This window comes from Odocoileus virginianus, chromosome 34 (genome assembly GCF_023699985.2).
Source record: "Odocoileus virginianus isolate 20LAN1187 ecotype Illinois chromosome 34, Ovbor_1.2, whole genome shotgun sequence".
In the NCBI taxonomy this organism is placed as follows: Eukaryota; Metazoa; Chordata; class Mammalia; order Artiodactyla; family Cervidae; genus Odocoileus; species Odocoileus virginianus.
In genome coordinates, this window is record NC_069707.1 from 28,713,447 (window position 1) to 28,728,250 (window position 14,804).

Consider the following 14,804-nt stretch of genomic DNA (forward strand, 5'->3'; position numbering starts at 1 on the left):
AACCTCCCTCCCGTCTCCCTCCCCATCCCACCCCTCTCGTTGATAGAGGGCCCCTGTTTGAGTTTCCTGAGCCACACAGCACATTCCCGTTGGCTATCTATTTTACATATGGTAGTGTAAGTGTCCATGTTACTATTTCCATACATCTCACCCTCTCCTCCCCTCTCCCCATGTCCATAAGTCTATTCTCTATGTCTGTTTCTCCATTGCTGCCCTGTAAATAAACTCTTCAGTACCATTTTTCTAGATTCCATATATGTGCATTAGAATACTGCACATATTAGAGTATGTGCAGTATTAAAGTATTAGAATACTTCCTGTCTCACTTCACTCTGTATAATAGGTTCTAGGTTCATCCAGCTCACCAGAACTGACTCAAATGCGTTCCTTTTTATGGCTAATATTCCATTGTGTATATGTACCACAACTACTTTATCCATTCATCTGTCAATGGACATCTAGGTTGCTTCCATGTTCTAGCTATTGTAAATATTGCTGCAGTGAACAGTGGGATACATCTGTCTTTTTCAACCCTGGTTTCTTCAGGGTATACGCCTAGGAGTGGGATTGCTGGGTCATCAGTTCAGTTCAGAATTGTGTCCGACTCTTTGCAACCCCATGAACTGCAGCACGCCAGGCCTCTCTGTTCATCACCAACTCCCAGAGTTTACCCAAACTCATATCCATTGAGTCAGTGATGCCATCCAGCCCGTTTCATCCTTTGTCATCCCCTTCTCCTCCTGCCATCAGTCTTTCCCAGCATCAGGGTCTTCTCCAGTGAGTCAGTTCTTCACATCAGGTGGCCAAAGTATTGGAGTTTCAGCTTCAACATCAATCCTTCCAATGAATATTCAGGACTGATTTCCTTTAGGATGGACTGGTTGGATGTCCTTGCAGTCCAAGGGACTCTCAAGTCTTCTCCAACACCACAGTTCAAAAGCATCAATTCTTCGGCACTCAGCTTTCTTTATAGTCCAAATCTCACATCCATACATGACTACTGGAAAAACCACAGCCTTGACTAGATGAACATTTGTTGGCAAAGTAATGTCTCTGCTTTTTAATATACTGTCTAGGTTGGTCATAACTTTTCTTCCAAGGAGTAAGCGTCTTTTAATTTCATGGCTGCAGTCACCATCTGCAGTAATTTTGGAGCCCAGAAAAATAAAGTCTGCCACTGTTTCCACTGTTTACCCATCTATTTGCCATGGAGTGTTGGGACCAGATGCCATGATCTTAGTTTTCTGAATGTTGAGCTTTAAGCCAACTTTTTCACTCTCCTCTTTGCTATCATCAAGAGGCTCTTTAGTTCTTCTTTGCTTTCTGCCTTAAGGGTAGTGTCATCTGAGGTTACTGATATTTCTCCTGGCAATCTTGATTCCAGCTTTTGCTTCCTCCAGCCCAGCGTTTTTCATGATGTACTCTGCATATAAGTTAAATAAGCAGGGTGACAATATACAGCCTTGACATACTCCTTTTCCTATTTGGAACCAGTCTGTTGTTCCATGCTGGGTCATATGGTGGTTTTAGTCCTAGTTCTTTAAGGAATCTCCATGCCGTCTTCCATAGTGGCTGTATCAATTCACATTCCCACCAACGGTGCAAGTGCAGTCCCTTTTCTCCACACCCTCTCCAGCGTTTATTGTTTGTAGACTGTTTGATGATGGCCATTCTGACCTGTGTGAGGTGATGTCCCATTGTGGTTTTGATTTGCATTTCTCTCATAATGAGTGATGTTGAGCATCTTTTCATGTGTTTGTTAGCCGTCTGTGTGTCTTTTTTGGAGAAATGTCTGTTTAGGTCTGTTTCCTACTTTTTGATTGGATTGTTTGTTTCTCTGATCTTGAGTTGTATGAGCTGCTTGTATATTTTGGAAATGAATCCTTTGTCATTTGTTTCATTTGCTGTTAGTTTCTCCCATTCTGAGGGTTGTCTTTTCACCTTGCTTATAATTTCCTTTGCTGTACAAAAGCTTTTACGTTTAATCATGTCCCACTTGTTTACTATTGTTTTTATTTCTGTTACCTCTGGGAGGTGGGTCATAGTGGATCTTGCTTTCATCCATGTCATTAGGTGTCCTGACTATGTTTTCCTCTAAGAGTTTTATAGTTTCTGGTCTTACATGTAGGTCTTTAATCCATTTTGAGTTTATCTTTGTGTATGTGTTAGGAAGTGTTCTAACACTCTTTTACATGTATCTGTCCAGTTTTCCCAACACCATTTCTTGAAGAGGCTGTCTTTACCCCATTTAATATTCTTGCCTCCTTTGTCAAAATTCAGGTACCCATAGTGCATGGGTTTATTTATCCACTCCAGTATTCTTGCCTGGAGAATTCCATGGTAGGAGGTTATAGTCCATGGGCTTGCAAAAAGTCAGACACAGCTGAGCAGCTAACACTTTAACTTGCAATTTCAACTACAGGAACCAGAGTCAAAGATAAAATAGAAGAACAAAAGATGTTCCTAGTGCTCTTATCACTTAAGAAATGACAAAAGTTTTCGGAGTTCTGTGCTAAGAACTAGGGCCAGAGACCTATATGTATATATTTTTCTATTATTTCATACCCCTGTTTCTAGATTTAAATATGGGTATTGAGTTTCTTACTTTTAAGCCCATTATTCTATAATTCTTATCATAAAAAAGTCACTTATATTTGAGAAGTCTTGAATATAAATACCACCTTAAATTTGGGTAAGATTTTAAAACATGCACTGCTTTCATATGTATTAATGAGTTTGACTTCTGTGTAGTTCTTATAAGTGTTATACCAGCCATTTACTAAACAAATGTGTATAAACAAAATTCGTCCCTTACCCTCAAGATTATAGTCTCATGGATGATAACTTACTAAGTAAGCATCCTAAAGTATTACCAGTGCCATGATACTAGAAGATGTGGGCATAAGGGGGAGACAAAGAAGGAGGTCTGTCTGGTCAACAAAGATCAGTCTAGTCAAAGCTGTGGTTTTTCTAGTTCTCATGTCTGGATGTGAGTTGGCCTGTAAAGAAACCTGAGTGCCAAAGAATTGATGCTTTTGAACTGTGGTGTTGGAGAAGACCTTGAGAGTCCCTTGGACTACAAGGAGATCAAAGCAGTCCATCCTAAAAGAAATCAGTCCTGAATATTCATTGGAAGGACTGATGCTGAAGCTGAAGCTCCAATACTTTGGCCACCTGATTGGAAGAACTGACTCATTGGAAAAATCCCTGATGCTGGGAGAGATTGAAGGCAGGAGGAGAAGGGGATGACAGAGGATGAGATGGTTGGATGGCATCACTGACTCGATGGACATGAGTTTGAGTAAGCTCCAGGAGTTGGTGATGGACAGGGAGGCCTGGTGTGCTGCACTCCATGGGGTTGTAAAGAAGTCGGACATGACTGAGCGACTGAACAGACTGAAAGGAGGAGGAGATAAATTCTAATGGGAAAGTCTGAAAGACTTTTCGTGCCTGGTGTCAGACTTGAGCTTAGGCTTGGAGAAGGAGTCAATATCAAAAAGGAAGATCGAGCCAGGAGGGAAGCACATTCCAGGAAACAGGAAAGGCATGAACTGAGTCACAGAGGCATGAAGCAGTGTGGAATGTCTGGGGAGCTCTATGCAACTTGTTGCAGCTGGAACATAGGAGATGGAGCAGTAAGGTTGGGAAGCTAGTAGTTGTTATAATATAGAAAGCTTTGTTTGCCGTACTAAAAAGTATGGATTTTATCCAGTGGAACAGTTGATGATGGGTTAAACAAAAGTGTTGCTCAATCAAATTAGCATTTTAGAAAAATCAACGCTGGTAGCAGTATAGAAGAGGAATCAAGAGATGGGAAAGCAAATCTGGAGACTATTGCAGTGGCAGCACTGATGGTAGAGAAGGAGTGGAATCCGATGCCAGAGCAGCTGACTGCCTAAATGAGCAACTCTGTGTGGAGTGTGAGGAAGCTGTCTAGGGTGATGCCCATCTGTCTGGCTGAAACAGCAGAGTGGGTGATGAGAGCGTTCCCTGAGGAAGTGAACGGCATAGGAAAGGTTCATTTGGTTCTGAACTTACTGATCAGAAGAGTTTTAGATGAAAAATTCATCAGCATAAAAGGCAGATGAAGCGATTAAAACATACATCTTTGCCTGGGATAACCGTGTGGTGTGAAGGAAGTAGAGAGCCCAGTGAGTCTAGCAAGCAACACGGAGAAACAGTGGGCAGGATCACCAACAGAAAATGGTTTCCCAGAAACAGGAGAGTGATTGGCAGTGTCAGATCTCAGAGGCCGAGTGAATCCGCCGAATTTGATCATTTGAAGTCCATGATGACTTTAGTTTCAGATTTAGTGTTCTGATGGATAAAAGCTTTGTTGTAGCTGCTTGAAAGTGAATGGCTGAGTTATATAGATAGCAGTTATTGGCTGTTTTTCAAGAACTTTAACTTTCAATGAACGTTAAGGAAATTTATGGAATGATAGTAAGAATTACTTGCTTACTGTTTTGTAGTAAAGTGAAAAGAGTAATGCTTATAGCCTATAGACAAACAACCAGTAGAGAATTTGGAAGAGCCTTAGGGATAGCCACATGGAGAAGGAAATGGCAACCCACTCCAGTATTCTTGCCTGGAGAATCCCATGGACAGAGGAGCCTGGCGGGCTGCAGTCATGGGTTTGCACAGAATCAGACACGACTAAGCATGCATGCAAAGATATTCAAGGGAACAGCTGGGGGTTAATTTTAAATGGAAGAGTACCTCTTTATCTGGGCTTCCCTGATAGCTCAGTTGGTAAAGAACTCGCCTGCAATGCAGGAGACCCTGGTTCAATTCCTGGGTCGGGAAGATCCCCTGGACAAGGGAAAGACTACCAACTCCAGTCCATGGGGTCTTAAAGAGTCAGACATGACTGAGCAAATTTCACTTTCACCTGTTTATCTGATACTGGAAGAAAAGAGAGGAGGACAGGTGTAAGAGGTATGTTCTTGGAAGTGAGGATTTCTGGGGATTCAGAACCAAATTCTCTCTCTGGAGTAAGGAAATATATTGAGAGAGAAAAGAGGTGAAGGTTTGTATTGTAGCATGCATCAGGTTAATTGGCTTTCTCTGAGGCATATTACTGCTTGATAAGTGGTTTGAACCAGTACTAGATCTTAATTTTTAGGTTTACACAGGGGAATATATTAGTAATCTTTGAACCACCAGCCCTTATACTCAAAAAATCTTGATTAAATGTTACAAAATAAAACATTGTGATGACTGATCCCCATTTGAATTCTGGTTTAGTTAATACTGTAGGGGTGAACTAATTTGAGGAGAGATTTTCTAGTTCATTACCCCACTGTAAAAGTTTTTCTTTAACAGTAACAATGTCTCTTCCTAATCACCTCACTTCATTGTCCCAACTTATAAGGGCAGTATCTGGGTCCTAGAGAGATCATGTTGCATTTCTCTTTATGACATCACGGCCTACTCATTTCTTAGGTTTTATTAACCTCGATATCACAGAAATGTAAGCTGCTTTTAGAACTTATGAGGTGTTCGGATAACTGACTTCAGATAACTTGAATCTCACTTTGGCTCAAGTTTTCTGTTTAACTTGTTTCGTAATACTGGGATTTTAATTTTTACAGCAGATATATAATTTGCAACAAAAAATTTCCTAGGTGCTGGTTTTAGAAATGTCTTCAAATTAAAGTGTTATCTGCATTGTTGTTCAAATTTATTAAAAAAATAGATGCCCAGAAGAAGGGGGACACATTTGTTAACATAAGTGTATAAACAGTGTTAAGATCTTTTCTGTTATCATTAAAAGCAAGTTTGAAGTGTCTTCACAAGTTGAAACTTTGAAAACAATTCTTCAGGTGAATAAAGCATATAAAGTCAGCTAAAACGATTAGACTTGTAAGTATATGTGGAAATGAGTGTTACATATCTCCCAATGGTTTTACAATTTAATCACTAAAATGTAAACTGTTGCTAGCCTGTTTAGCTTTGTGCATTCAATTTCAGGTTAGAGCAATGACTTTTTTTAACATGAAAATTAACCCCTCCTAGAGAATTAGTATTTGCATATTTTACCCAAAACTGTTTATACCCTGAAAGAGCAGGCAAAACAGTTTTTGTGATTAACTTGGCAGTTCTAGGTGGTTGTTTTTTTCTTTTCTTCCATTATGAATTTTATTAAATTTTTATGCTTTGCATTTTCCACAGTATGGAGGTATTAAACTGACTTTGGCAGACTGTGGTTTTTGCATGAAGCAAGCAGAAAAGTATTTTGTAAAAAGAGGATAGATTGTTGTAGGGTAGACTATCTTAGCCAACCTTTCTGTTGTTGTAAAATTATTAAGCAATTCTCCACAGCATATGTTTCAAAAATAGATATTGCTTCACTCTATATAATGGTTGTTATTATTTTTCTTCCTTTAAATGAATTAGTGAAAATGTGTAAGCTCACTTTGAAAATACTTTGAGTTCTAATTTCAGATCACTATAGTGATTAACAGTTCTCCCATACTTAAGAAACTGAGTTATCCTCCCTGTTATGTTGCCACTCATCACTTCACGAGCATTTGAATAGTCTCTAAAGATATGTCAAGAGAGGGCAGAAGTGTAGAAATGCTTAGAAAAAACATGTAATTATAGATCATAGTTGAATTTTTTAAAACAGCATTTTACTTAGAAAAAGTGGCAAGTCTTTCAGTTTGAGTGGAGCCTTTCAAGTATCCTATTTGAGCTTTCTTGGTATTCATTTTTTGCTTTAGCACAAGTTGTTTTCTGAAGAGGAAGACTGAAAAGCAAATTTATGTGTATGTGTGTGTGTGTGTGCACATGTGCATGTCCAGCATACACCTGTTTTTTTGCACCAGATTTCAAAATGCTTTGTTTGACAGGTAGGATTAAAATTTTCAAGAACACAGAAGTAAAACTGAAAAATGATTCTAAAAAAGAGAAGTGAATTAAATAGTTAAGTGATAAATATGTCATTGTGTATATAGTACTTCCATATAAAAGCATAGCATTCTGAAAATTTTACTGCATCATCTTACTGCATTACATATTTCTAATTACCCTTGCTTGTAGTGATGTTAATAATAATAACTAATATTTATATAACACTTGATTTGTATAGAACTTTAGGGTCCCCTTTGTGAACATACTATGTTTAATCTATTTCATTAATGTTATTTAGTGCTTTAGGGTTAGCCTGTGTTTTAATATCAATTCATTGTTATTAGTCTTCAAGCACATTTCCTTTGAAGTTTATTTACTATTTTTATTATCTCCATTTAAAGTAGGAAAATGAAATTCAATGATCTTAGGTGATTTCATTGTTACTTTAGCTGTTGTATCACTGTAAATAGTCAACTTTAATTTTGGTCAGTGTTAAATAATGGCTCCTTATAGAATTTTTCTAGCTGGATAATTTTCCTTAGCATTGATGTAATATTTGACCCCATCTAGTAACTACTTTGGAAAATATTTTTATTTTTCATAAGATGATACCACAATAGTTTAGGAACCTTAGAACTATACTCACACATGATCTTAATTGACTTTTTCACAAAATTATCTTTCTTTCAAAAGAAAAACTTAATCTGATATGCCATTTATTGTCACTATTTGAAAGAAGAGAGGCATTTACAAATATTATGTAAATAATGAGTCAGATAAAGGGCATGTAACCACAACCCAGTACTGTTGTTCTATGTATAGAACATCAAAAGGGAATTTTTAAATACTAATACAGTGGAAGTCCTCTGTGTAGTTTTGATTATTTCAAAAAAGAGAGAGAAAGAAGCTACTTTCCTATACTAATATTTATATACCATAAACTGTCATTTTTAACCGTTCGTTAATTAACAGATTACTTTTTTATAGAAAATGAGAAACTTAAACATTTCCATTTTTTCAAAATTCTTTCACATTTTATCATGCTTTTTGAAAGTGGTAAAAATAATAAGATGTAATGATTTATTAATAATGAAAAAGACTAAATCGCTGCTGAAATTATCTGAATTGCAAGAGGAATTTACTAATTTACTAAACATTTAATAAGCCTTTTTCTGTGAAGTGTATTTTTCATACACTTACAATGTTACAGTGTAGTGACAATGTAATTGCAATGTAGTTACAATGTTGCGCTTGTTATGCGTTTCATTTCATTTGAGTACAGACCATTGTACTTGGACAATTGTAGTAGAATTTTTGTGCTGTAGAACATTGTATTTACTTGTAGAAATTTTGCTTGTTCATTATTTGAGTTGTTTTTTGAAAACTCTTTAAGAATAAGATTTTTTGATATAGTGGAAACTATTTCACTTAGCAAGTTAAGTTTGCAGCTGTGTTATCTATGTCACCGTGATACATATAAACATGAACATTACAGGTGTTTTCTGTACAGTATCTGAAAAGGAAGTACCTGTTCTTTCAAAAATGCTAAGGAAATGTGGATGTGAAACATTTTAAAACTCTTTCTTAATTGAAGGCAGTCAAGGAGTCACTTATTTTTTGCTTTTTTTTTTTTTTTTTTGGCATAACTTTTAAGACCACTCTATGTTACTAATAAAGTCAGTTCCATGATAAGCAAACTTGTTTTCAAAGTAAGGCAGATTGTAAAAACTGTGGAGTTTTGTAAACTCTGAAAATCTAAGCATATAAATCATTGTCACTCCTTTTGACATGTTCCCTGGTTTGCATCGTAAGCAAATATTTCTCATCCACTATTTGCATCAGTAACCCAGGAAATTACGCTTTCGTTTCTGATTTGCCTTTCCTATTACAGGTCAACAAAAATCTCTCATTCACTTCAACATCAGCCGCCTCACAGCAGTCTAAGTCAAAACAATCAAACATGCTGGACGCTCATCAGATTCTGCGTCAGTTTGGTTTCACTCAAACCGGTGAGCTCCTCTCTTACTTTGACTATTCTGTAAATGTTCAGATTCTATTTTTTAATGGATGTCATGCATTTCACTTCAGAAGTACTGCTCATAGCATTAAAACGGTCAGTTTTCACACTTGGTGAATTATATTCCAGCATTTTTTTCTTTAAAAATCACTAGATTATTTCAAAAGCAAATTTGAATTTGGTAACTTTAATGGTAGAGACTCTCATCCTCTATTCTTGTGAGCAGATAATAATTGAAAAGTCACAGAACATGAGTTTTAAATCTGATTCAGTTTCCTTTGGGTAAAGGAACCGTAGTTTATGGATAATCAGATTTTGTAATTCATTTCAAAGAAAGCCCAGGTAAAATGCATTTTGGTAGAAACAGGATGCATCCTGCCAAAAGATCACGTTTCTTCAAAACTGGAAAATTAACAAAAAATGCAAAGAAGCTAGTTATTAAAATGTATATCAATCACAGAGTTGAAACGAACTATACAATTGCAAATTTATGCTAATATTTTAAATTAATTTGAATAATGTTTTCAAAGAATCTCAGAGAAAAAGCATCTAGGTGAGAAGTGTGTACTTTTGGTATTGAAAGATGTCTGCTTCTAACGTTAGCTTTTGGTATTTTATAGTATTTTTTTTTCTACTATGGAAACCTTTCAGAAAGATGAGAGAACTGAGAATAACAAAACAGGTGTCCTTGACAGAGAGGAGAAGAAGACACTTGAGCTTGAAAAGATAGGCTTAATTTATTTAGAAATTTAGGAACAGTATTACTTTTCTACTTTAAAGGTATTTGGAGTTTACATATGAAGTTAATGTAATATCGCTGAGTTACATGTTCAGTTCAGTCACTCAGTCATGACCGACTCTGCGACCCCATGAGCTGCAGCTTACCAGACCTCCCTGTCCGTCACCAATTCCCGGAGTCCACCCAAACTCATGTCCATTGAGCTGGTGATGCCATCCAACCATCTCATCCTCTCTCGTCCCTTTCTCCGCTTGCCCTCAATCTTTCCCAGCATCAGGGTCTTTTCAAATGAGTCAGCTCTTCGCATCAGGTGGCCAAAGTATTGGAGTTTCAGCTTTAACATCAATCCTTCCAATGAACACCCAGGACTGATCTTCTTTAGAATGGACTGGTTGGATCTCCTTGCAGTCCAAGGGACTCTCAAGAGTCATCTCCAACACCACAGTTCAAAAGCATCAATTTTTCGGCGCTCAGCTTTCTTTATAGTCCAGCTCTCACATCCATACATGACTACTGGAAAAACCATACCCTTGATTAGACGAACCTTTGTTGGCAAAGTAATGTCTCTGCTTTTTAATATACTCTCTAGGTTGGTCATAATTTTTCTTCCAAGGAGCAGGCATCTTTTAATTTCATGGCTGCAGTCACCATCTGCAGTGATTTTGGAGCCCAGAAAAATAAAGTCAGCCACTGTTTCCACTGTTTCCCCATCTATTTGCCATGAAGTAATGGGACTGGATGCCGTGATCTTAGTTTTCTGAATGTTGAGCTTTAAGCCAACTTTTTCACTCTCCTCTTTCAGTTTCATCAAGAGGCTCTTTAGTTCTTCACTTTCTGCCATAAGGGTGGTGTCATCTGCATATCTGAGGTTATTGATATTTCTCCTGGCCATCTTGATTCCAGCTTGTGCTTCTTCCAGCCCAGCATTTCTTATGATGTACTCTGCATATAAGTTAAATAAGCAGGGTGACGATATACAGCCTTGATGTACTCCTTTTCCTATTTGGAACCAGTCTGTTGTTCCATGTCCAGTTCTAACTGTTGCTTCCTGACCTGCATATAGGTTTCTCAAGAGGCAGGTCAGGTGGTCTGGTATTCCCATCTCTTTCAGAATGTTCCACAGTTTATTGTGATACACACAACGAAAGGCTTTGGCATAGTCAATAAAGCAGAAATAGATGTTTTTCTGGAACTCTCTTGCATTTTCGATGATCCAACGGATGTTGGAAATTTGATCTCTGGTTCCTCTGCCTTTTCGAAAACCAGCTTGAACATCTGGAAGTTCACGGTTCACATATTGCTGGAGCCTGGCTTGGAGAATTTTGAGCATTACTTACTAGCGAGTGAGATGAGTGCAATTGTGCGGTAGTTTGAACATTCTTTGGGATTGCCTTGGGATTGGAATGAAAACTGACCTTTTCCAGTCATGTGGCCACTGCTGAGTTTTCCAAATTTGCTGGCATATTGAGTGCAGCACTTTCACAGAATCATCTTTCAGGATTTGAAATAGCTCAACTGGAATTCCATCACCTCCACTAGCCTTGTTCGTAGTGATGCTTCCTAAGGCCCACTTGACTTCACGTTCCAGGATGTCTGGCTCTAGGTGAGCGATCACACCATCGTGAGTAACTGGGTCATGAAGGTCTTTTTTTGTATAGTTCTTCTGTGTATTCTTGCCACCTCTTCTTAATAGCTTCTATTTCTGTCAGGTCCATACTATTTCTGTCCTTTATTGAGCCCATCTTTGCATGAAATGTTCCCTTGGTATCTCTCATTTTCTTGAACAGATCTCTAGTCTTTCCCATTCTATTGTTTTCCTCTTATTTCTTTGCATTGATCACTGAGAAAGGCTTTCTGATCTCTCCTTGCTATTCTTTGGAACTCTGCATTCAGATGGGTAAATCTTTCCTTTTCTCCTTTGCCTTTTGCTTCTCTTCGTTTCACAGCTACTTGTAAGACCTCCTCAGACAGCCATTTTGCTTTTTTGCATTTCTTTTCCATGGGGATTGTCTTGATCCCTGTCTCCTGTACAATGCCACGAAACTCTGTCCATAGTTCATCAGGTACTCTGTCTATCAGATCTAGTCCCTTAAATTTATTTCTCACTTCCACTGTATAATCATAAGGGATTTGATTTAGGTCATACCTGAATGGTCTCGTGGTTTTCCCCACTTTCTTCAATTTAAGTCTGAATTTGGCAATAAGGAGTTCATGATCTGGGCCACAGTCAGCTCCCGGTCTTGTTTTTTCTGACTGTACAGAGCTTCTTCATCTTTGGCTGCAATGAATATAATCAGTCTTATTTTGGTGTTGGCCATCTGGTGATGTCCATGTGTAGAGTCTTCTCTTGTGTTGTTGAAAGAGGGTGTTTGCTATGACCAGTGGGTTCTCTTGGCAAAACTCTGTTAGCCTTGGCCCGGCTTCATTCTGTAGTCCAAGGTCAAATATGCCTGTTATTCCAAGTGTTTCTTGACTTCCTATTTTTGCATTCCAGTCCCCTATAATGAAAAGGACATCTTTATTGGGTGTTAGTTCTAAAAGGCCTTGTAGGTCTTCATAGAACCATTCAGCTTCTTCAGCATTACTGTTGAGGCATAGACTTGGATTACCGTGATATTGAATGGTTTGCCTTGGAAACGAACAGAGATCATTCTTTCATTTTTGAGATTGCATCCAAGTACTGCATTTCGGACTCTTTCATTGAGTATGATGGCTACTCCATTTCTTCTAAGAGTTCCTGCCCACAGTAATAGATATAATGATCATCTGAGTCAAATTCACCTATTCCAGTCCATGTTAGTTCGCTGATTCCTAGAATGTCGACGTTCATTCTTCTCATCTCCTGTTTGACCCCTTCCAGTTTGCCTTGATTCATGGACCTAACATTCCAGGTTCCTATGCAATATTGCTCTTTACAGTATTGGACCTTGCTTCTATCACCAGTCACATCCACAACTGGGTGTTGTTTTTGCTTTGGCTCCATTGCTTCATATTTTCTGAAGTTATTTCTCCACTGATCTCCAATAGCATATTGGGCACCTACCCACCTGGGGAGTTCATCATTCTGTGTCCTGTCTTTTTGCCTTTTCATTCTGTCACATGTTACAATAGGAAAATACCTGGATCAAGAGCTCTTATGTTCAGTCCTGGCTGTGCCTTTCATTATCCTTGTTACCTGCAAATGTTAGGATCTTCATTTGAAAACTGGGAATGATGTTTGCATTATATATTGTTGAAGATCAAGTCACAAACCACATATGAAAACACTCTATAACATTAGATACTTTGTGAATGTAACATACTCATATTGTAAACATGATTAGTGTGTACGCTAGCTTTGAAAAAATACTTTGAGTTCTAATTTTAAGTCACTCTGGTAATTAACGATTGTCCCGAACCTTAGAAATTTTAAATTTCTCGTGTATCAGATATTTACCATAAGTTTGAGCAGTAATTTCGCTCTTCTTGTGTATAGTGGAGGGCATAGCATGTGCGCTTCCTACAGACGTATTCTCTGCACCCTCGCTTGACACTTGGCTTGCCCTCAGACCACGTCATTTTAATGAGTAGGAGGGAGGAGGGAACCTGGCTCCACCACTTGACGCCTGTCTTTCTGCTGAGGTCTAAAATTGTTCCTGAACAAATCTTGCCTTCCACATTTCAGGATTAAGAGTGTAAAACATAAGTCTGACCAAGTTAGCAGATTGATTAAAGTTCATTCAAGTAGTATCTTAAGTTTATCAGCCAACAAGGTGTAGATAATAGATACAAAATTCTTTCTTTTTCTGTAAATGGAAAGAGCAGAGAGGATAGATAGGAAGGCTTTGAAATGGAAGAGTGATTACCACTCTGACAGATAAAGGTTAAAGATAAAGAATAAAAGGAAAACCAGATATGATAAAGGCAAGCTTTGCAAACTTCACAATTTTACCTTGGATTCACTTCATTTACCTTGAGCTTTCATGGTCATATAGGCCTTGAGTGGGACTTTAAATCATGCATACCCCTTGATGTGAACACTGTCCCAGGAGCATGACCATTAAGCCATGTAATACCTGGTAGGACTGCTTTGCTTGATCTTTAGTTATTCTCATTTTAAGGCATATCTTTCCTATAAAATTTGTTGAGAGACTTCCATGGCAGTCCAGGGGCTAAGACTTCAGGCTTCCAGTGCTGGGGACACAGGTTCAGTCTCTGGTCAGGGAACTAGGATGACACCTGCTGCACAGACAAAAAAGAAATTTGTTGAGATGTCATTGTATAAAAAAATTATAAAAACAGAGTGTGTAGTCCATTGCAAAGTGGCCAAATCCATCTTATTCGTTAAGAAGCCAATCTTTTCTATACGTCCGAGTCTCTTTTTCTGTTTTGCATATAGGGTTATCGTTACCATCTTTCTAAATTCCATATATATGTGTTAGTATACTGTAATGGTCTTTATCTTTCTGGCTTACTTTGCTCTGTATAGAACAGACTTATGGACTCTGGGAGAAGGCGAGGGTGGGATGTTTCAAGAGAACAGCATTGAAACATGTATATTATCTAGGGTGAAACAGATCACCAGCCCAGGTTGGGTGCATGAGACAAGTGCTCGGGCCTGATGCACTGGGAAGACCCAGAGGGATCGGGTGGAGAGGGAGGTGGGAGGGGGGACCAGGATGGGGAATACATGTAAATCCATGGCTAATTCATTTCAATGTATGACAAAAACTACTGTAATGATGTAAAGTAATTAGCCTCCAACTAATAAAAATAAATGGAAAAAAAAAAAAAGAAGCCAATCTTTGTGGGAAAAAAATCCTGCACTAGGAAACGGTGCAGTGAACTAGTTTCTACACTTGGCTCCACTTCTGAATGAGTAGAATTTTTAGCAGTTTCTTTAAGCTTCAGTTTTTTTCATCCCTGCAGGTAAATGAGGGCTCTGGATTTGGTGAGTTTCTGTCTTAAAAATTCTGCGAGGGGGACAATAGTTAAGTGTTCTTGACCGTACAAATAATCTATTAGACTCTGAAATGAAGGACTATGAAAATAATATAGACAGGATGTTTAAAAATAAAAATCTTACTGAAAAGCTGTCTAAATATGAAGTCTTATGTGTAGATCTTTCACTCTGTACAGTATAAAGAAATACGATTTACACAGAACTAATCAGTATGGGCCTACTGGCCTTCATGCCAGAGGTTTAAGAAGAGA

At 38.1% G+C, this 14,804-nt stretch overlaps 1 protein-coding gene across 15 annotated transcripts in view; it reads left to right on the plus strand.

Annotated features, from left to right (window-relative positions):
• The window catches only part of AHI1 (Abelson helper integration site 1), a 220,548-nt gene that overhangs the window by 101,260 nt on the left and 104,484 nt on the right, over positions 1 to 14,804 (plus strand). For all 15 annotated transcript variants that reach the window (XR_011485574.1, XR_011485577.1, XR_011485575.1 and 12 more), the window contains one exon: positions 8,747 to 8,864. Coding sequence is in view for 10 of the 15 variants with exons in the window: in XM_070461310.1 (XP_070317411.1) it covers positions 8,747 to 8,864 (118 nt within the window). In the remaining 5 variants the exon portion in view is untranslated. The remainder of the gene's footprint in view (positions 1 to 8,746; positions 8,865 to 14,804) is intronic.